Source organism: Cetorhinus maximus, chromosome 2 (genome assembly GCF_964194155.1).
Source record: "Cetorhinus maximus chromosome 2, sCetMax3.hap1.1, whole genome shotgun sequence".
NCBI classification, from domain to species: domain Eukaryota; kingdom Metazoa; phylum Chordata; class Chondrichthyes; order Lamniformes; family Cetorhinidae; genus Cetorhinus; species Cetorhinus maximus.
The window spans coordinates 64,605,205-64,626,812 of record NC_135880.1 but is presented as its reverse complement, the minus strand read 5'-3'; the positions used below and the strand labels follow the sequence as shown (position 1 = coordinate 64,626,812).

At 42.2% G+C, this 21,608-nt stretch overlaps 1 protein-coding gene across 8 annotated transcripts in view; it reads right to left on the bottom strand.

Annotated features, from left to right (window-relative positions):
* cast (calpastatin) overlaps positions 1 to 21,608 on the bottom strand; it is a 247,581-nt gene that overhangs the window by 158,746 nt on the left and 67,227 nt on the right. For all 8 annotated transcript variants that reach the window (XM_078565537.1, XM_078565609.1, XM_078565567.1 and 5 more), the window contains one exon: positions 7,321 to 7,386. In XM_078565537.1, the coding sequence (XP_078421663.1) occupies positions 7,321 to 7,386 (66 nt within the window). The remainder of the gene's footprint in view (positions 1 to 7,320; positions 7,387 to 21,608) is intronic.

Below are 21,608 nucleotides of genomic sequence, written 5' to 3'. Positions count from 1 at the left end.
TGGTGGGCCAAATAACAAGATCTTCCAGTACTTTTAGGACATAGGAGATATTAAATGTGCACAAAAGGGCGTTGTCTCCCACTAGTTATGGATGACTGTAGGGTAACATACATTTTTTAAAAATTGATACATGGAATGTGGGCACCACTGGTAAGACCAGTATTTATTATCTATTCCTAATTGCCCTTGAGAAGGTGATGATGAGCCACCTTTTTAGACTGCAATTTGCTGAAGGTGCTCCTGTGGTGCTGTTGTGGGGGGTGGGGGTGTGATTGGGGTGGCGGGGGGGGGGGGGGGGGGGGGGGGGGGGTGGAAGTCCCAGGATTTCGACTCGGCAGTAATAAAGGGACATCAATGTTTTTCCATTTCAGGATGGTTTGTGACTTGGAGAGGATCTTGGAGAGGGTGGTGTTCCCATTGTTACGACCAGTGAAGACACCTGTCCGGACTCGGCCTTTCTTTCCCACTCTGCGATTGACCGCAACAGGTTTTTTGTAATTTATGAGGATGAAAGTATCAATTCAGTGTCTGTATTAAACCATGTCTGTGCTGATTGCAAAGAACAGGCTTTCTTGAATTTAAACACAAAGGTTAGTTTTTATTGTGCTAAAAACCCACCCAGGTATAAAGGTGTCTAAATCAGCAAACACACATCCTGACCTTTACAACACACACACAAGCATGCAAAATTACAAGTTCAATAGTAGGAGGTTAACTTTTGGCCAAATTAAGATTTGATGACAAAAGGCAAAAAAAGTGAGTTAACTATTTATGAGTTCTTCATTGGTATTCATGGCTGAGGGAGATTTTTTTCCATAGGGTCTTGAAATTCCAGTGGGGTTAAGGTCAATGTAAACTGCAATTTTTGGAGACAGTCGCTTTTAAATTGTAATCCATTTTTTTCCCAAAGTCAATGCTATTGTGCCTGAAGTTCCTTTTGAGTGAAATTCTCTATCTCTCTGGTGGATTCCAAAATGTAACAGAGATAGGACTCCTAGCTTGAGAACAGGGAACAGAGAGCTGGTATTACTGCTCTATTGCAGACTACTTCTTCTAGACTGCCGAAAAACAACCAGGGCGTTGTAACAAAAGACATTTCAAAAAGGTTATTTTGGTCACTTGACCTGTCTCCCCATAACGAGCTGGGTATTCCGCAGAAGGTAATTGATTAGCTCATGTCCGGACAGACACTGACTATTGCGTTATGGCCTAGGTGATTAATTTTTTTAATGGACCAGCCATCACTTCTGAATGCACCATTCCTCCCCGTGCTAAGCTAGGAAGTTCATAGCAACATCTTCTATATAGCCATTATCTTGGTAGACTTTCTGTCCAGTTCAGTTCAGCTTCTAGTCAATTGTGGTGTTGGGATGGTGGCAGATTTGTGGATGAAAATGCTGTTGAATATCAAAGGGAAGTGGTTAGACTTTTTATCTTCCCGGAAATGTTCATTGTCTGGCAGTTGAATGAAAGTTACTTGCCATATATCAATCCAGGCCTTCCTGCATGCAATTTGGACCAAGGCTGTGATGAGGTCTGGAGCAGAGTGGTCCTGGCAGGACCCAAACTGAACGTCAGTGCGCAGGTTATTGCTGTGCAAATACCTCCTGATAGCATTGTCGATGACATCTCCCATCACTTTGCTTTTGAATGAAAGTAAACTGATGGGGGGAGGGGGTAATTGGCCACATTGATTTGTCCTGCATTTAGTAGCCAGGACATACCTGGGCTATTTTCCACTTTGCTGGGTAGGTGCCAGTGTTGTAGCTGTACTGCAAGAGTTTGGCTAGGGGCAAGACTAGCACTGACGACAAGTCTTCAGTACTACAACTGGAATGTTGTTATCCATCACCCTTTCTGCACCTAGTGCATTCAGCTGTTTTTTGATATCAATTAGAGTGAATTGAATTTGCTGACGGCTGGTATCTGTGAAGGTAGGGACCTCAGGACTAGGCTAAGATGGTTCGTCCAATCGGTACTACTGACTAAAGGTATTGCAAATGCTTCAGCCTTGTCTTTTGCAGTGATGTACTGGACTCCCCCATCATTGAGGATGGGGCTGTTTGTGTCCCCTCTCCCTCCAGTTTGTTGTTTAATTGTCCACCATTCATGACTGGATGTGGTAGGTCTACAGAACTTCAATCTGATCAATTGGTTGTGGGATTACTTAAGTCTATCTATAACATGCTGACTCCAATGTTTAGCAATGCATGTGGTCCTGTGCTGTAACTTCACCAGGTTGGCACCTTTGGAACTCAGTTTGTTATGATGCCAATAGTACCATAATTGCCATTTTTTTGAACTGAACTGAACTGACACAAATAGATGCCATCAATATTATTTGTACATGAACAAGTGTCATTTGGGGACTTTCCTGATGACTCTTGCTAAGGTGTGTTCCTCTTTCTTTGAGTGTGGCCAGGAGGAGGAGGAAATGGGGCCCCTCCAACAGACTTATCATGATGATAACTGATTTGTGTGAGCAGTTCAGCATTAAATACTATATGGTATAATGATAAGGTACTGTACGGTACACTCTACTACATATATAGGGGTCACCTGACTTGGGGGGGGGGGGGGGGGGGGGCGGTGGTACTGCGGGCTGGAGGTCAGATAGCACATGTCAGGGAGTTAGCCAGCATAGCAGATCAAATGTCGTTCTTGCAGTTAAATGTAAGAATTCGAGTATTGTTGTTTCAGCCTGAGATGTGATAAGACCTAACTTCTATAGCCCAGAGTTAGCCAGTCCACCCAATATTGCAATTCCCAGATACAACAAGTTATGTCAAGTGCTGGAACTCCAGCTGCAGTTGCAGAGCACTGTCCGGATACAAAGAAGGCCTAGCTTTAAAATGGATTCCCGCCCTGACTACCGGGCAGGCAGGCAGGCAATTGGCATGTTCCTTGGAAGTCCACACAGTGGTGGTAGTTGGGGGAAGGACTACACCCCTTACAGTTTAGGTGTGGATGAATGCTCATCCCTGTGGTGATGTTAAATTTATCTTTCTGTCAAAAACAGGAAGTTATGGAGCTGATTACATTCCATGCGTACAAAAACCATCAAGCTGCATGCCAATGCACCTGACACACAAGTCTATCAAAGTTCATAAGGACATTAGCCAACTGCTCATGGTGTTGATTCTTTATGAGAAAGGATTTGTAGCAAAAATTTAACATGCTTAAAAAGATGGAAGCTGCTTTTTTGGTTCAGCAATTTATGTGGTCCTATGCTGTAACTTCACCAGGCTGGCACCTCAATGGAATTGAGCAAGTTATGATGTCAACAGTACCCACTTGCCACCTTTGAACTGAACTGACAGACATGGATGCCATGAACATTCTGACAAGTATCAGCTGGTGACTTGGCTACAATCAGGTAATTGATCACAAGGATTCACTTTTATTTCAACAGCTTCTTCGGTCAATGGTATTTTAATTACACCATGTATGAATTGAAAACGGATATTTACTGTTCATCTGTTCATGTGCTTTTATCACGTGGTGGATGTTAATACAACTTGCGGTTAGTAATACTATAATCCTTTTGTACACAGATGTAGAACTTGAACCTGAAAAAACTTTGCGATGGAATATTCATTTTCATGTTTGTACTGTTATAAACCTTTGATGCTTATTGCTAGTTATTTTGGATGGGATTTTCCGGCTGTGACACCGGTGGGCATCGCCATGGGCAAGACGGGAAAATTTCCTGCCTGCGACGATGCCTGCCAGTGTTGGAGCCAGAAAACCCTGGCTAAATTTGTGTGGAGTGGAATTATTGCACTTGGCAATAATCAGTGATTTCTAACAAAACATGTGCATACTGAAATCAGTGAGATTGAAATTCTGGCAGGTTTTATAATAGGTTTAGTGATTTATTCAGGCCTTTTATACATATGTAAAAAGCAAGAGGGTAGCCAGGGAAAGGGTAGACCCACTGAGGTACAGAGGTGGGAATCTGTGTGTGGAGCCAGAAGAAATGGGAGAGATACTAAATGAATACTTCTCATCAGTATTCACCAAAGAGAAGGACTTAGCGGTCCATTTGTCTAGGGAAGAGTGTGTAGATAGCCTGGATCATGTTGAGATCAAAAAAGAGGTGTTAGGCGTCTTGAAGAATATTAAGGTGGATAAGTCCCCAGGGCCAGATGGGATCTATCCCAGAGTACTGAGGAAGGCAAGGGAGGAGATTGCTGGGGCCTTGACAGAAATCTTTGTATCCTCACTGGCTACGGGTGAGGTCCCAGAGGACTGGAGAATGGCTAATGTTGTTCCATTGTTTAAGAAGGGTAGCAGGGATAATCCAGGAAATTACAGGCCGGTGAGCCTTACGTCAGTGGTAGGGAAATTATTGGAGAAGATTCTTCGTGACAGGATTTACTACCATTTGGAAGCAAATGGGCGTATTAGTGAGAGGCAGCATGGTTTTGTGAAGGGGAGGTCGTGTCTCACTAACTCGATCGAGTTTTTCAAGGAAGTGACAAAGATGATCGACAATGGAAGGGCAGTGGATGTTATATACATGGATTTCAGTAAGGCCTTTGACAAGGTCCTTCATGGCAGACTGGTACAGAAGGTAAAGTCGCAAGGGATCAGAGGTGAGCTGGCAAGATGGATACAGAATTGGCTTGGTCATAGAAGACAGAGGGTAGCAGTGGAAGGGTGCTTTTCTGAATGGAGAGCTGTACTAGTGGAGTTCCGCAGGGATCAGTGCTGGGACCTTTGCTGTTTGTAGTATACATAAATGATTTGGAGGAAAATGTAACTGGGCTAATTAGTAAGTTTGCAGACGACACTAAGGTTGGAGGAGTTGCAGATAGTGAAGAGGATTGTCAAAGGATACAACGGGATATAGATCGGTTGGAGACTTGGGCGGAGAAATGGCATATGGAGTTTAATCCGGACAAATGCGAGGTAATGCATTTTGGAAGGTCTAATACAGGCAGGAATTATACAGTAAATGGCAGAACCCTTAAGTGCATTGACGGGCAGAGGGATCTGGGTGTACAGGTCCACAGGTCACTGAAAGTGGCAACGCAGGTAGATAAGGTAGTCAGGAAGGCATATGGCATGCTGGCCTTCATTGGCAGGGGTATTGAGTATAAAAACTGGGAAGTCATGCTGCAGCTATATAGAACCTTGTTTAGGCCACACTTGGAATATTGCGTGCAATTCTGGTCACCACATTACCAGAAGGATATGGAGGCGTTGGAGAGGGTGCAGAAGAGGTTTACCTGGATGCTGCCTGGTCTGGAGGTTATTAGCTATGAGGAGAGGTTGGAGAAACTCGGATTGTTCTCACTAGAGCGACGGAGATTGAGGGGCAACTTGATAGAAGTTTATAAAATTATGAGTGGCATGGACAGAGTAGATAGCCAGAAGCTTTTTCCCAGGGTGGAAGAGTCAATTACTAGGGGACATAGATTTAAGGTGAGAGGAGAAAACTATAGAGGAGATGTGAGGGGCAAGTTTTTTACGCAGAGGGTGGAGAGTGTCTGGAATTCGCTGCCAGAGGAGGTGATGGAAGCAGGTACGATAGTGGTGTTTAAGAGGCAGCTTGACAAATACATGAATAGGATGGGAATAGAGGGATACGGACCCCAGATGTGCAAAATGTTTTAGTTGACGGGCAATATGATCGGCGCAGGCTTGGAGGGCCGAAGGGCCTGTTCCTGTGCTGTACTTTTCTTTGTTCTTTACTATCCAAGCAGTGAAGGAAAAATGCCCATAGGTATCACATGAGGGCAGGGCCAGACTTTGTTGTGATGTCTCCCATAGATACCCTGACCTTCACTATCAAGCCTCATGTATGAAGAGCAGATACTTGCACACAGTTCTGTACGGTGTGTGAACCTATATCCTAATAACAGTTATATTCTTCAGGAGAGAAGTGAAAGAAGGCAAAATAAAAATATAAACACTGGTGTGGAGTTCAGCTCCTAATCTTTGGACAGAACACACCCACATATAAATCTCATGAGTTGACAAGCAAGCAGACAGGAAGTGTAAAAGTCAGGTGCAAGGGAGTTACTACCATGCACAATAACACTGAACTTATCCACCTTGCAATCACTGGCTGTCGTGGAATATTACAGTTCAGGGAGGAGTTACAAGTATAAAAACTTATCACTGGCACACAAGGTTAGCTTGCAAGCACCAAGACTTGAAAAGTAACTGGATTAATTTCATTATAACATATGAAATGAAACCAATTTCAAAGCAATTTTTGAAATAAAGACTATGCTGCAAGCTTAATTTACAAAATGTTTTCAAATATAACAAAAAGTGAAGGTAACTTTAAATGCTAGGTTTCAAAATACAATCATCTTCGTATCATTTGTTGACCTTTATTACCTATAAAGTATATGACCCTTAAATGTAACAAGCAAAATTAAAATCCAGAATGTTTTCCTCTTTAAATATTTTATCTACTGCCCTCAGGCCTGCATCTTCAATATACCACATAAAAGCTGCACCATCATGACCTCAACTCCAGATGTTTAATATCCAGAGTCAAATTTCTACATCAATTCTCCTGGGTCCACAAATATAATCAACCAAAAGCCAGAAAACTCAGCAATCTCAAGTTCCTACTATCCTCAAAACATTTCTCTTGTTCTAGAAACTTAGAAACTATTGGCCTAAATTTTCTAATCCAGCGATCAGAAAATCCAAACCATTATATTTTTGTGGCGTATTTGGTGACTTAACAATATCGGAGTAGTTTAAGAGGTATAGAGCCTCATTAGACAGGAATGTAAGTTGAAGCTATATTATTATAGGACTAATTCTGCAAACATGGCTCTATCCAGCAAATTACTACCATAATGGAAGAACCTCACATAACCACAAATTCTGTTTCCAGAAGGACAACTGTTGGCTCCTTTGAAAAGGAGTTAATCATTTTAATTACAACTGCTGCTAATGGGAGCCACTTCAAATTAAATTACACATACAAGCATGAAGAGAAACAAAAAGATAAAAGCAAAAAACTGCGGATGCTAGAAATCCAAAACAAAAATAAAAATACCTGGAAAAACTCAGCAGCTCTGGCAGCATCTGCGGAGAGGAACACAGTTAACGTTTCGAGTCCGTATGACTCTTCACCTGTATCCTTTTGTTCTGCCCTTATCTGTTCAAAGCTAACAAGTATGTTTACAGCTATGCGTCATTAATCCTTTTTAACATATTTACACCTGAATAACGCCCCTCCCAATGTGTGGAATATGATTAAAAGTAATTTGAGCATAGATAGCTATAAGTGAATACTTTGTTATACAATATTTTACCTTACAATTGTTAAAATGCAGATAAGCTTACCTTACTATTTGAGCTCATTGATTTAGAATCATCTGTCTTAGCAAGCTGACTAAGTTTTGGTTTTTCCTTTGGGGAAGGGAAAAAGAAAGTTTCAGATCAGAAACTCCAAAACAGTGTTGATCATTCATTTTCCATTTAAACAAAAATGTAATTAGCTACAGCTGAGTTTCCAATTAATCACATTTGGCCAGTAGTTAATGAACTGAACAACTATGGCTTAGAGGCCTGCAAGTGTATGAAGGTAATTTCCAGAACGCCTAAAATATTACCAAGAAGCTTGAAAAGCAAGCAATGATCATTTTTGACATGTCTATGTAAATGATTTACACTTGACTGCATTGTATAATTATTGTTCCAAACTGGTTCTTTTACCTTAAAGAGCCTGTACAGCAACAAGAAGTTTGGTAAAAAAAAACAAATAACTAGTTACTTAAGCAATACGCTCTTTGACAAATCCAAAGTGAAATAATATGGATACTGGAAATCTGAAATATAAACAGGAAATGCTGAAAAACGGTGGTTCAGGCAGCATTGTGGTGTAATATTACCATTCTGCTACTCGGCATTCCCAGAACATCAGCAACCAGAATGTTTTGACAAGCAGCAGCCCTCTCAGCCACTTGTTTAAAATATCATTTTTTTTTAAAATGGAGAAAAGCAGCCAGACCACCACTGTGGGGAAGAACATTTCTACAAGGTGGCCTTTGGCTGTACTCCCACCCAGGCAGGCAGTGAGGGCCTGTAGATCTGCTTGAAGCACTGGCGGTTCCTCGCCTCCAAGCAGTTCATTTGCTTTCTGTCGCATTGGGAAACTGCAGGATGACTAGAAAATCTGTCAGCCTCCTAAACGTACTTCTAACAAGGCTCTTAATAAGCCAAGTTGGTTGCCCACCTCGTGGAGGCAGACAACCCTGTTGGCCCCACTACCATCTCGGCCAAACAACCGTGCTGGAAACGGAATTGGGAAAGTGACATACTTGATGGTTCAGGTATGTTCACTCCCTGTCCACCTCCCAGCCTCGGCAGGGCCCAAGAGGTGGGGATCGGGAGAGGGGAAGGGTGGGGAGAAGGGGGTTTGGCAGCAAAGATGGGGACTTGGGGGGTTGGCTCTCAGCGCTGCCCCATCCCCCGCTTCCTGTTGCTCGGTCCCTCGATCAGGCACTGAGTGCCTTTTGACAAGGGAACACCCTGAAAGCCAGCAAGCAAACATGCCAGGGTTTACTTTCAGGGCTTCTTGCAGAATAAGTCCCCGTCGGCCACTGGGTGAATACCAGCAGCAGTGGGATCAGAGCCTTGTGTGGGCATTAATTGCCCGTTCAATAGCCTCGATTGATGGTGGGGTGAGAAGGACGTCAATGCGCCTTCCCACCCCCGACTCAATTGATGTGGAGGCAAGAAGGCAGCAGGGTCGCCAACCACCACCCTCCCGCCTGATTAAATGCTCCCCAGTCACCAAACACCTCATGGGGAAGGCATTAAATTCCATCCTATGTCTTTAGCTGCTCTAAACCCCTCAGCATTCCCATCTTCCTCCGTTCTTTTGAGATCTTCCTTTAAAACCAATTTCTTTGACTAAGCTATTGTCATCCCTTCTAATATCTTGACATTATTTTGTTTTTTGGTTATGCCTCTGTGAAGCTCCTTGGGATGTTTTGTTATGTTCAAGGCAGTATACAAGACAAGCTGCCGTTAAATTTCTCATAAGGCTGTCTGTCAAACAGTCACACCTGGAGCTGCCACACACCTACCACAAGATTCAGCTTCATAGGCTCCGAGAGCCTGCAGATATCTAAAAGACATGCCTGAAGTATGTCCAACTACAGTCCAAAGACACAGGAGTATAAGGCAGGTGTGTTATATTAAGAGTCAAAGCTTTCCATAAGAGAAGTTTTTCTGTTCACCACCCCCACCCTCTTGGAGTTGGCATTGCCAGAACTGAGCCAAAATCAGAAAATCAGGGAACACTAGAGAGTTGTTACTGTGTGGCTAGCTGATGTGGACTGTCTCTGTGCCATGGAAGAAGGCAGGGAACCTGCAGCTAGAGACAATATTCAGGTTGTTCCCAGGAATCCCTGCACCCCCCACCCCCATCCCGCCCCACCACCTACCCCAAGATCCTTTGGTTAGAAGAGGATATTGATACAAACCCCACTACCAGGTCCTTAGAGCAGGCCTGTGGCCAGAATAGGCATAGCAAAGCAGAATGTGAGTCAAGAACATCCCTCCCATTATTTTCCAATAATAATGATATCCCTGTGCCCATTGTTACTGAGGAACATTTATGTCTATTTACAGTTTTCCATGAAATTCCAGGCAGCATAGATGGATGGATGGAGACCTGGCATAAAAGGTCTATAACTTCTTCCTACTTGCTTTCTAGGAACCTGGATTTCAATTATCACCGTACTGAATGTATATGAAATGAGGGACCTTTGTTGACAGTGATCCTAATGTCAACATGGAACAATTCCAGCGTAACCACCTCGAGTGTGCCTTCTGAAGCTCATCCTGAAAGCGTCTGTGGGGTCAGTGGAAGGGCACCTAACTTACATGGGGCAATGGGTGCCCATACCACTATAAGGCCATCTTCAGCACCCATCTACTCTTGCAGCTGGAAAATTCAATGCTCGTCCATCAAGGAGCCACCAAAGGCCCCACTGAACATTCCGACTCAGCTCTGTGCAATGTTTTTCAGTGAGCTCCTAGATAGGGGCCACTTTCACATGTCCAGAGGCCAGCACATCTCATTCAATTCAACATTCCAGCCTCTTGTAATACACTGGGTCCCTACTGAGCAAGGAGAGCGAGATTCTCCAGCAAAGGCAGTCCCTAACCTAGCTCTGCCTCCTTGACATCATTGGCGTTATAAAGGGCAGACAGGAATTCCAAAGTCCCTGCCTTTGTCTGTAAGTTCGACCAGACTCCCACTGGAATTATGAAATTTGGAGGCATTGTTTTTTTGGTGTGGAGCACAGGGAAGCAAATTTAAAACCAAGGAGCACAGAACTGTTTGTTGGGCTAAAATATGAATTTGTTATATGTACACTGCAGACCAAAGATACAGAAATAAAACACACATGGATTTTATTAAGTGAAAGCTTTCTATGTCAAGCAAGCAATAAATTTATGTTTTCCACATCAGCATATTATGACTCATTAGGGCAGTTCAAAAATAGGAGGAGAGTTTGCCGCAGCATTTCATGCAAGCTAAGAAAACTGCATTGGAAGTAAAGCCAGCTACAAAGGCATTAGGAATGCAAAAAGAAACTACAATCAAGCAGCTAGGGTGTCCACTCCTGCCCTGGATGTGGCTACTAGCTGAAAGCAGAAACAGGTTCATCAGGAGTGGAAGCGATCTATGGTGGGGAAAACCCAAGTACACCTATGCAGGCCTGCTCTCTGACATCAGTTTCATATTTGTACGTAATAGAACTCACTAATGAAAGTGCCCACTGCAAAAAAAGTAACCAACAGAATCTTTACAGTGCAGAAGGAGGCAATTTGGCCCATCAAGTCTGCACTGGCTCTCTGAAAGAGCATTCTATCTAGTCCCGCTCCCCTTTCCTATCCCTGTAAACTTGCACTCTCTTTTCAGATAGCAATCCGATTCCCTTGCGAATAACTCGATCGAACCTGCCTCCACCACCCTCTCAGAAAGTTTGTTTCAGACTCCAACCACCGTCTGGGTGAAAACATTTTTCCTCACCTCACTTTTACTCCTTTCGTCAATTATTTTGAATCTGTGCCCTCTAGTTCTTTATGCTCTCTTGAATCGAAACAGTTTCTCACTATTTACCCTGTCCATACCCCTCAGGATCTTGAATATCTCTATCAAGTCTCCTCTCAGCCTTCTTTTCTCCAAGGAAATCAGTCCCAACCTCTCCAATCTATCCTCATAGCTACAGTCCTTTATACCTGGAATCAATCTTGTGAATCTCCTCTGTACTCTCTCCAATGTCTTCACAGTTTGAGTAACTCTGACAAATTTGAGATGCATGTGGTCTCAACAGAATATGAAGTCAAATGGTAAATAGGAAAACTCACTCAAGACATAGCACAGTTGTTTATCTATTGTATTTTCAAGGACTGCTCTATTGAGTCCTCTATGAAAAGACTGCTGTATGATTCACGTTCTGGTATCAGTCCAACCTAACCCATGAAGTTACGTGCCGATGTATACAAAGGTTGGCTTCAAACAAAACGTTGTATAATTGGACATCACACTCCCAACAAAGGCATTTCAGAACTAGTTTAAGATTCCGTGCAACATGACCACAAACCCAGAAAAAATTCCTGTTCATTTTTGCAGCACTCTTCTCCATTTTTTACTTGATAGAAATGGATTTAACAGAATAAAATGCTGTAATGTTTTTCTGTATCAATCCTTCGAGCTATGCTGAATAACTATTCATTTATAATCAATTAGTAATAGAGCCAGAGTACTCACAGGGCAGAATTTTACCCTTGCTGGGCGTGCGGGCCCCACCGGCTTGGCGGCGGGCGGACAGCCAACCCCCGCCACCGAAACGGGGCCTGCCCCCATTTTAAGTGGGCGGGCCATTTGAGGCCCGCCCAGTGGCCTGCCCAACAGGAAGCGCCATGCGCTTCCTGTGCGGGGGCAGGGGGGGTGGGATTCCCCACCTGTCAAAGTGCACACTGCTCCCTGAGACCAAGTGCTGTCTCAGGGAGATTAGTGACAGGTAAATAACACCAAAAATAGAAAAATATTAAAATTATTAACATGTCCCCCTCATGTGACAATGTCACACGAGATGGGACATGTTTATAAGAAACACATTAACTTTATGACACTTTTTAAAAACGGACGTGAAACCTCAGCCCGCCAGTGGATGAGGTTTCATGTTTTTTCAGAAGCCCGCTGGGGCTCCTGGCCTGCCCGCCAGCCTTAAGGTTGGACGGGCTGGGCCTTTAATGATCTTAATTATCCTGTCAATGGCCTCAATTGGCCATTGACAGGTCAGCAGGCGGACAGCTGATTCCGCTGTCCGCTCGTCATCCTGAAAATTTAAAGGGACCAGGATGACGTCGGGGGTTCCTCCCAACGTCATCCCGCATCATTTTCCCATCGGCAAGCGGGCCTCACCCCCAAATCGCCAACGGGAAAATCCTGGCCATCGGGTTGGATTTTTGCTTCCGAGGCAAGTAGTTTGAGTCGGAAATTTTTCCAGCTCGACCCACCCTCCTCAGGAATAGGTGCCCCAAGTAACATGATTTTCACGTAGTGAGGGTGCAGGCTAGAGGGATAGAGTCAGGTGCACCACCCCTGAATGCAGATCAGAGCCAGCCACAGGGGCTGCCAATTGTCGAGGCGGGCTGGTTAAAAGGCCCTTGGTTCTCTGGCACTTTGACCCAGTTGTTTCATTCAATATTAGGTCCTCACATCCCCTCACCCCCACAACCACTCTCCATCCATGCTAACTCATGCCCCCCTCTCACCCCCAATGGCCCTTCATACACTCCATGCCAACCCATGCCCCCACCCATCCATCCCCATGGCCTCCTATAGCCCTTATGCTAACCCATGGCCTCCAACCACCCTTTGAACCTACACCCTCCATGCCAACTCACCCAGTATCCACCATGGGCAGACTTTGGGAGCCATGCTGAGATGAATGCAAATACAGTTCTAAATATCTATTGCAGAGTTTACTTTTTAGAATGGGCTCTTGAAAGCCCATTAAATACACTTAAATCCCTTCGACTACTTGTTCCCTTATAAAAACAAACGTTCATATTCAGAACCCCACATAAAAGGCAGCTAATCCTATTTGAGCTGTCAATCAAACTGTGAACTTACAACCACAGCAACCTCCCCCCCTCTCCCCCACACAACCACCCCCACTATGATAATGATACATTGCGGAAAGCAGCCAAATATTAATAATGCAATAATGATAGTACCTATGATGTCAACAAACTACTATTGAAACTGCCAAAACAGATTTTTTTTACTCTCAGACAGAGCAGACAGATTTTTTCAATTTTTAAAGGGTAGGGGATTTAAATAAATTAACAACTTGATAATTCTATGTACCTTATCTGCTCTTCAAGAGCATTTCAGTCTCCAGCATAAAATTTCGGGACACACTACGAGTTGAAGCTGTTCATGGAGCAAAATCAGTTTTGTATGTCCTGTGCTGAGTTTAAATAACCCAATTCATAATTCACACCTGTATGCTTCACTAGCAAAAATGGGGTCTGCCGGAAATGCAGGCAGGAATTCTGGATCCAGATCCTGTCCACCATTTTTAAAGTTCTGCTGAGTCTCCATGAGTCCACAAAAATCCGGCCCATAATGTCTGGGTGAAGTGTGACTTTAACAAGACCCATTAGAGGCACAAGGATCACAATGTGTGATTTCCTATGGTCAGTCAAGTTGAAGCAGTCAGCATGCAAACTTTATGCTGTCTAATCATTTGACTGATCGTGGCATGCAGTTCAGCATGATGCATGCTTCAGGGCGCTTGCATGCTCAGCAAGGAGCCCAGAATCATATGACACTCCCACAAACTGGTCTCAGCAAGAACCAGTTGAACTTGTCTGACCTGAAGCCAGTCAGAGACCAGTTGGCCTAGTCGATGGATCTTCAGTTGGCTTAATGTCCATTTGGCAACTGGTTCATCTGGGCCAGCTGAACTGGTTTGTCCATCTGACTGTTTATACTCTATCGAGAATAGTATTGATGTAGGATCTGCTTGTGGTGAGACACTGGGTAAAAAAGTGAGCTACTGCAGGGAAACAATGGAGCCAGCTCATCAGATGGCGAGGTCGCAAGAGTTCTGCTGCAGATCGAGGACATAGATGGACTTTGATGGGGCAGCATACAGGAGGAAGTCAGGAGGAGCATGCACACAGTGATGCTTGGTGTATTGGCAGACCTGCCACTAAGCCTGTTGTCACTTTCAAAAAGCATGGAGGAGTCTGGCTCCAACTTGGTGCGAGGACTGCTACCCATCCTTTCCAGCCTTGCAGTGGTGGCCAACTCCATGAGAACACTTGCAAACACAGCTGCCTGGTGGCCAACGTCTCAGCTTCCATTGTAGCCCAGGCAGAAACCACCTAAAGTCTCAGTGAAAGCTCAGATTGAGGTGATGAAACCTCAGCTTGTTGCCATGAAGGTTCATACTGCTGCCATTATAGTTGTGGATACCAATGCTCAAAGGGGCTCGCAGGTTCTTACAGCAGCCCAGCAATCTGTGGTCCAGCAGATCAATAGGATTGCTGAGACACTGCCCTGGGTAAATGGCAATGGCTGTGTGTGTACTAACATGCTCCCACTGTTGCCACTCCAACAAAGCCCTTGCTGATACCTCTTAGCCAGCCAGTCCAGACCATTGCCGCTCATGCAATTCTTGGAAGAACTTGGGTTATAAATGACGACCAACATGGATATGTTAAAGGCAAATCATGTTTGAGTAACTTGTTGAGTTCCTTGTTGAAAGGTCAAAGAGGGTTGTAGAAGGTGGGGCAGTTGATGGGATGTATATGGACTTTCAAAAGGCATTTGATAAAGTACCACATAATAGGCACGTTGCCTATGGTTGCATGGATACAAAACTGGCTGTGAGACAAAAGCAGAAAGTAGTAATGAATGGTTGTTTTTCGGACTGGGAAAAAGTATATAGTGGTGTCCCCTAGGGCAGCGTTAGGGCTAGGACTATTGCTCTTTTTGATATATGTTAACCTAGAATTATTTAAAGAGGGAATCATTAAAGTTTTCAGATGACAAACCTTGGAAACATAACGAAAACTGGGAAGGAAAATAGCAGACTTTAAGAGGACATAGACAAGCTTGTGCAGTGAGCAGGCACATGGCTGATGAAATTTGACACAGAGGTGTTTGGAGTGATGCATTTTGGAAGGAAAAATGACAAGAGTCTAAACAAAATAGTACAATTTTAAAGGGGCTGAAGGAACAGAGAAACCTGGGAGTGTACGTACACAAATCTTTGATGATGGCAGGACAAATTGACAAAGCTGTTAAAAAATAAAATCATTGACTAGACCTCAGCAAGAGCATCCAATTAAAATCTGGCACCACACATAGGAAAGGACATCTGGGCCTTGGAGAAGATGCTGAGCATATTTACCAGAATGGTGAAAGCATGAGGGGTTTCAGTTATTTGGAAAGGCTGGTGAAGCTGGGATTTTTCTCCTCAGAGCAGAGAAGGTTAAAGGGAGATTTAATTGAGGTGTTCAAAATTATGAGGGGTTTTTATAGAGCAGACAGAATGAACTGTTTCCACTGGAAGAGGGTTGGTAAACAAAGGACAAAGGTTTAAAATTGGCAAAGAAAACCCAGGGTGGGGAGGGGAGATGAGGTTGAATTGTTTATTTAGCAAGTTGTTAAAATCCAGAACGCATTGCCTGAAAGAGTGGTGGGAGCAGATTCAATAGCACTTTTCAAAAAGGAATTAGAACTCTACCTAAAAAGGAAAGGATTGCAGAGCTATGGAGGAAAAAAATGGGGATTGAGACTAACTGATAGCTCTTTCAGAGAGGGAAATGACATCTGTTAGTGATGTATGATTCTATATTTGCAAATACAGGGGAGATGGTGGCATAGTGGTAATGTCACTGGACTAGTAATCCATAGGCCCAGGCTAATGTTTTGGGGACATGGGTTCAAATCCCACCATGACAGCTAATGGAATTCAAATTCAATCAATATATCTGGAATTTAAAGCTAGACTCAGAAATGGTGGCCATGAAGCCATGATCGGTTTTAGGAAAAACTCATCTGGTTCACTAATGTCCGTTAGGGAAGGAAATCTGCCATCCTTATCTGGTCAGACCTACATATGACTCCAGACCCACAGCAATGTGGTTGATTCTTAACTGCTCTCTGAAATGGCCAAGCAAGCCACTCAGTTCAAGGGCAATTAGGGATGGGCAATAAATGCCAACCTTGCCAGTGATGCCCACTTCCCATGAAAGAATACAGGAATACGACGATGCAGTCAGGAGGATCATATTCCGTAGTAGAGCAGAAAGATAAAGTAGCTCCTTTTGAATTCTGATGAAGGTCATCCACCTGAGATGTTAACTGTTCTCTCTTCACAGGTGCTGCCTGACCTGCTGAGTATTTCCAGCATGCTCTGTTTTTTGTATTTTACATCAACCAGGGTTCCTACTCCTAATCACTAGCTGGTGATGTCAAATTAATACAGTATGTGCGTTGGCCTTCGTGCAGAGGTTCTCAAATTGATAAAGTTATCAAGGGGATGAAGGTGGTCATTATGGTACGAGTTGTAACAATGTCTAACTGCAATACATATTTTCTCCATTGGTGACGCTGTAACACAGCCCTCAACTCGAAGGCTGATTAACATCTTTGCTCCAGACCTCAGGTATCCCATTCCCTGCAAACAATGCCAGCTTACAGGCATTTTTAATACTCTTCAATTTAAATGTACTCCATTCACTTTAAGAAAAAGTTATTTGCCTTCTGATATGTGCAGCATTATTTTTAAATACTCACGAGCCTCGAGGGGTCCTTGGTACTATAAAGAAATAAATAAGTTACAGCAGGTTGGTGACTACTTACCCAACACCACTTCAAAAATCTGTTGAAAGGTTTTTGCCCTGTGCTTTGTAATCTGGAGAATTCCCTCCTCTCTTTGCATATTGCATATCTCTTATGTAAACCTGAACAAGCAAATATGGCCTTGGTATAAATTCTAATCCAAAAGGTGGAACCTCCAATAATATAGCACTCGCTCAGTCTCCACTAAAGCGTCAGCCTAGATTATGGCCTGAACACATTAAATGCCAAGTCAGAGGCAATGGTGTTACCAGTGGAACCAAGCAGACACTTAAAGCAACTGACACAGGTGAAAACAGGATTGGGCTTTACTTATGATGCTCACAGTTGAATAGTCTGACACTCATTGCCGAGATTTATACATGAAAAGCCATCACTTTGGTAAGGTATTAATATGAGGGCAGACGGAAGGTACACCTCACAACAAGTTACTATCCTAAGGAGACACAGGGTAAGCAGAGAAGTTTTAGAAGGAAAAAGATCCTTTGAAAAGCAGCCACAATGCAGCACTACCACAAGACTCAATATCTGAATCTAAGCATATAGAACAGAAAGTAGCTGCACATTCCCATCTACCTTTGATACAAACATGTCACCTGATAGTCAGTATTATAGTAACAGATGTAATAGGTTCAGTGCAATGTCTGTAGCTATAACTGACCTGTGAAGAAACAGAACTGTCTGGGTTTAAGGGCTTATTAGCCCATCACAAATCAAAAATAGCTGAATTTCTAAGGGAACATATATTTGTTTAAAAATAAGATATCATTGTTTTGACAGGGTGTCAACTTCAAGCTTTTCTAGAAAAAAAGGTAACTGAAAAATTAAAGGTTTTATAAAGGCAGATATAACCTCTAACATCTGAGCACTCACCTTGTCACCTATCTCACACTGTGCCACAACATTGACAAGCCCTTTAACTGGATATACCTAAGCCTACTCACTCTGTTCAAATAATGAAGCCAAAGCTACACCAAAAAACACTAAATAAAAAGTGAAATACTGTGGATGCTGGAAATCTGAAATAAAAACAGAAAATGCTGGTAAAACTCAGCAGGTCTGGCAGCATCTGTGCAGAGAGAAACAGAGCAAAAAACACTGGCCACTGATCTGCAGCGCAGCAAACAAGCTACTGGAGGATTAAAAATCTCATAAGTAGGAGGTTTAGTCAGTCCTCTCCCTAACTGTTTTCATTTCATAACTGGCATAAAGCAAGTACAAATAGACTATTTTTTTCAAATGAGAAAGGCAATTGCTGCTTTTACCATTCAGCACCCTCCATTAGGTACAGAAATTTAGGTTTCAGCAACCTAGAAATAATTGGAAAAACTGATGGGAGACTGCTTTTGAATTATTGGTATTATAGTCAAAGGGGGTAGGATTTGCTTCGGCCACTTTGCACAAAAGCCCACAATCAATGCTTCCACTTTTTTCACTACTACTCAATTAGACTGTACTGCCAAGTTTAAAATTTAAACCAATATCTTATTACTCATTCCTCATCTAAATGGGCAAACTCCCCAAGTCTCCAGAACCTACATTAAATAGTAATGGTGCTGTAATTAAATATAACAAATATTTATCCCAATTTGGACCAAGACTGCGCAAGTTACAGATTAAAACTTAGATTATTTCATGGTTTACTTTCAAATCAATAATAGCAATTGAAAATATGTAGCATGAAACAGCATGACACAGGCAGCCCAGAAATAGTAATAATCATGAAATTAAGGCTTTTAGTAATTCTGACAGTTGTATTTTGTTTGAACTGCAAAAGGCTATCATATTGATTTCCTTTCTTATTATTTTATATTGGTCGCTATGGCCAGTAACTTGTGCATAAATTGCAAGTTGACCAATTGTGTAGTGCGTGGCAGTAATTACATCTTGGATGAAAGATCGAAATAAGTTGGGAAAGTTTCTTCTCACACACTATGCTTATTTAGAGCGAGGTGGGGAATGGTGTTTGTCAAAATAACCAGGATAGAAAATATAAATATACAAATATATAAAAACATTTTAAACTATAGGGAAGCACCTTCTACAATACAGAGCACAACAACTGAAGAAATAATTTTGAGGCTGGCGGTGGCTGCATATGACAGCCTGAACCTTTGAGCAAGAAAAAGGCCCAAGGAAAAAAGGAGAAAAAGAGACAAAGAGGAGATAGAGAGAGAGAGAGAGAGAGAGAGAGAGAAGGTGAGACAGAGTTTCTGCTGCTGAAGTGATCTCTGTTGGGAAATGCATACAGTATGGATTTGTGTGTGTGTATATATTGGGCAAAAACAAGACTATGCTCGTCTCTGATGCCATCCACAGTTGGCATAGTTGACTGAAGGAGAATTTGGATCCAATACCATGGAAATGACATGAAGAAGTCTGCCACTATTGTCTCAGGTTAGGTATTAAAGATAATATGATACCATTTCTGCCACTGGGGAAGTGAAGGAATTGATTTCTGGGGCTTATTTTGTCAGACATTCTATTATTCAGCCCCTCATAAGAATAAATATTGAAATCCTGCAGTCTCTTGGAAGGAGTTGACAAAATGAATGGCCTATTCTCATTAGCTATTTTCCATTCTAATGTAATATGGATGAATATAATATCAGACCTTGCCACACATTTAATTTCAAGACGCTAATGTCTAACTAAATGCTTTCCTTTTATGAAAAGTATTTTAAATAAAAAGAAATAAATTATACTATTAAGTTGGTAGCTACATTCCAAATGAAAGGGTGAAGCTTTCACTTTGACAGAACTTTGTAGCCAAATCCCTACATGTTCCAATCGCTAGCTAATTTAAGCATCCAATTTGACTGAATTAACATTTGCACCAAAATACAAAATCAAAAGGAGGAAAAGTGGGAAAATCAAAAGAACCACTTCTTTTTCACAGGGATGATGTCATGATTACATTTTTGCAATGTAACTTACCGTTTCTAAAAGGTAAAATATATTTCCACCCCTAACGCAACCAGAATAAATAAATACTGTCCAAATGTCAGGAACTCTTTCCTCCTCACAGAAGCTCACTGACCTGCTGTATATTTATAACCTTTTTTGTTTCTATTTTATAGAGTGGAGTGATGCTTTTGCTGATCTTACGACATGACTCAAAACTATAATCATCAAGCTGATACACGTTGACTAGGCAAGGTTTATTTCAAGCAATCATGCAAGATATCCACTTAACATTGTTTAAAAATTAAACTCATCATTATCTTACCCAAAATATTCTTACTAGATGGAAGAAAGCTCTTGGAATGGTTGGAGAAGTAATATCACATAATACAATGCCATGTATACATCAGCAGTTTAGTTTATCGAAGTGTCGAATAAAATATGAGCTGTTTTTTCCCCCAAACAGTACGAGTAGGCATTGCATGACAATTTCACAAGCCTAGCATTTACTTCATTGAACTCTTATTGTAAACATTGTCAAGATAAGAGTTCAGATTGAGGATAACAGATATGTCCCACCCATAGTTAGTTGTTTCAGGGAGTAAACCTAAAAGCCCTACTTTACGGAAAAATTAATCTTGCATAGGTAGTCAGACAGTATTCAGACCAGAAATTAAAAAAAACTGTTGAGATAGACACACTGTAGGGAACGTAACAGGCTGAAATTGTTCACTGCTGTTCCTCCACTGGCCCCTCCAATCTCTGTGGATAATGTTGGACCTTAAACATACATTGTGATGGTTTTTTTTGACATTTTGAAACATCAAATAGATCACAATGGTCACTTCTAGTTCTGTATATTCCTACATTTCTATTCCTTCATCCAGTTTTATTCTAGTAAGCAATTAATTAATTAATTATCCTTTCACAATAAAAAAACCAAGCCAAATCAACTTCAGCTTTGAATTAGACATTCTATTATCTCAAATAGAACATTCAAACCTCCAATTTCTTAATTTACTAACAGTGGTCATTTTAGTTCCCAAAAAATCCAAATTGTGAATGTGCAGTTAAAACCAGGGCTTCCAATGCATATGCATGGAGATCAGTGCCAGATCAGGATATAATTAAGGGAAACTCTTTCGAGTTATCAACAGATCGCATGTAACTCTTTCGAGTACATTCACAATTCTTGGTTTCCGGGAGTGGGACATGAACCCACAACCCTCTGATTCAAAGGCGAGGGTGCTATGAACTGAGCCACAGCTGACACCTCTATAATTAAGGGAAGGCTAGCGAATGGATATCAATTAATTATCATTCCTCGTGAGCCCACTCAGTGAACTTCATATCTGATTAGATTTATCACATGCAAGATAACATCAATTACTTTCACTGACACTTGAGAACAGTATTGAGGGAACACTGCTTTGATTTTGAATTAAATGTCCATTCAGGCCACATTCATCTGTTTGAGTTGATGTTAAAGATCCCATGATAATGTTCAAAGAAGAATAGAGTGTTCTCGCAGCGACCTGTGCAACATTTCTCCCTCATCTAACACCACCAAAAGCAAATTAACTGGTCATTCATCTCATTGTTTTTTTGAGAGATACTGGACTGAATTTTTCCAGCCTCGCAGAGGCAGTTTTGGAGGCAGGGTACAAGGAAAACAATGCACAAATTGGCGCCATGACCTTTTCCCACATCCTAACACGTTTCCTGGAGGTGGCCTTCTAGTGGCAGCAGCTACCCACAAGGCAATTAAGCCTTATTTTTAGACAGAATTGAAATGGTGAGTGGCTCATGGACCACCACC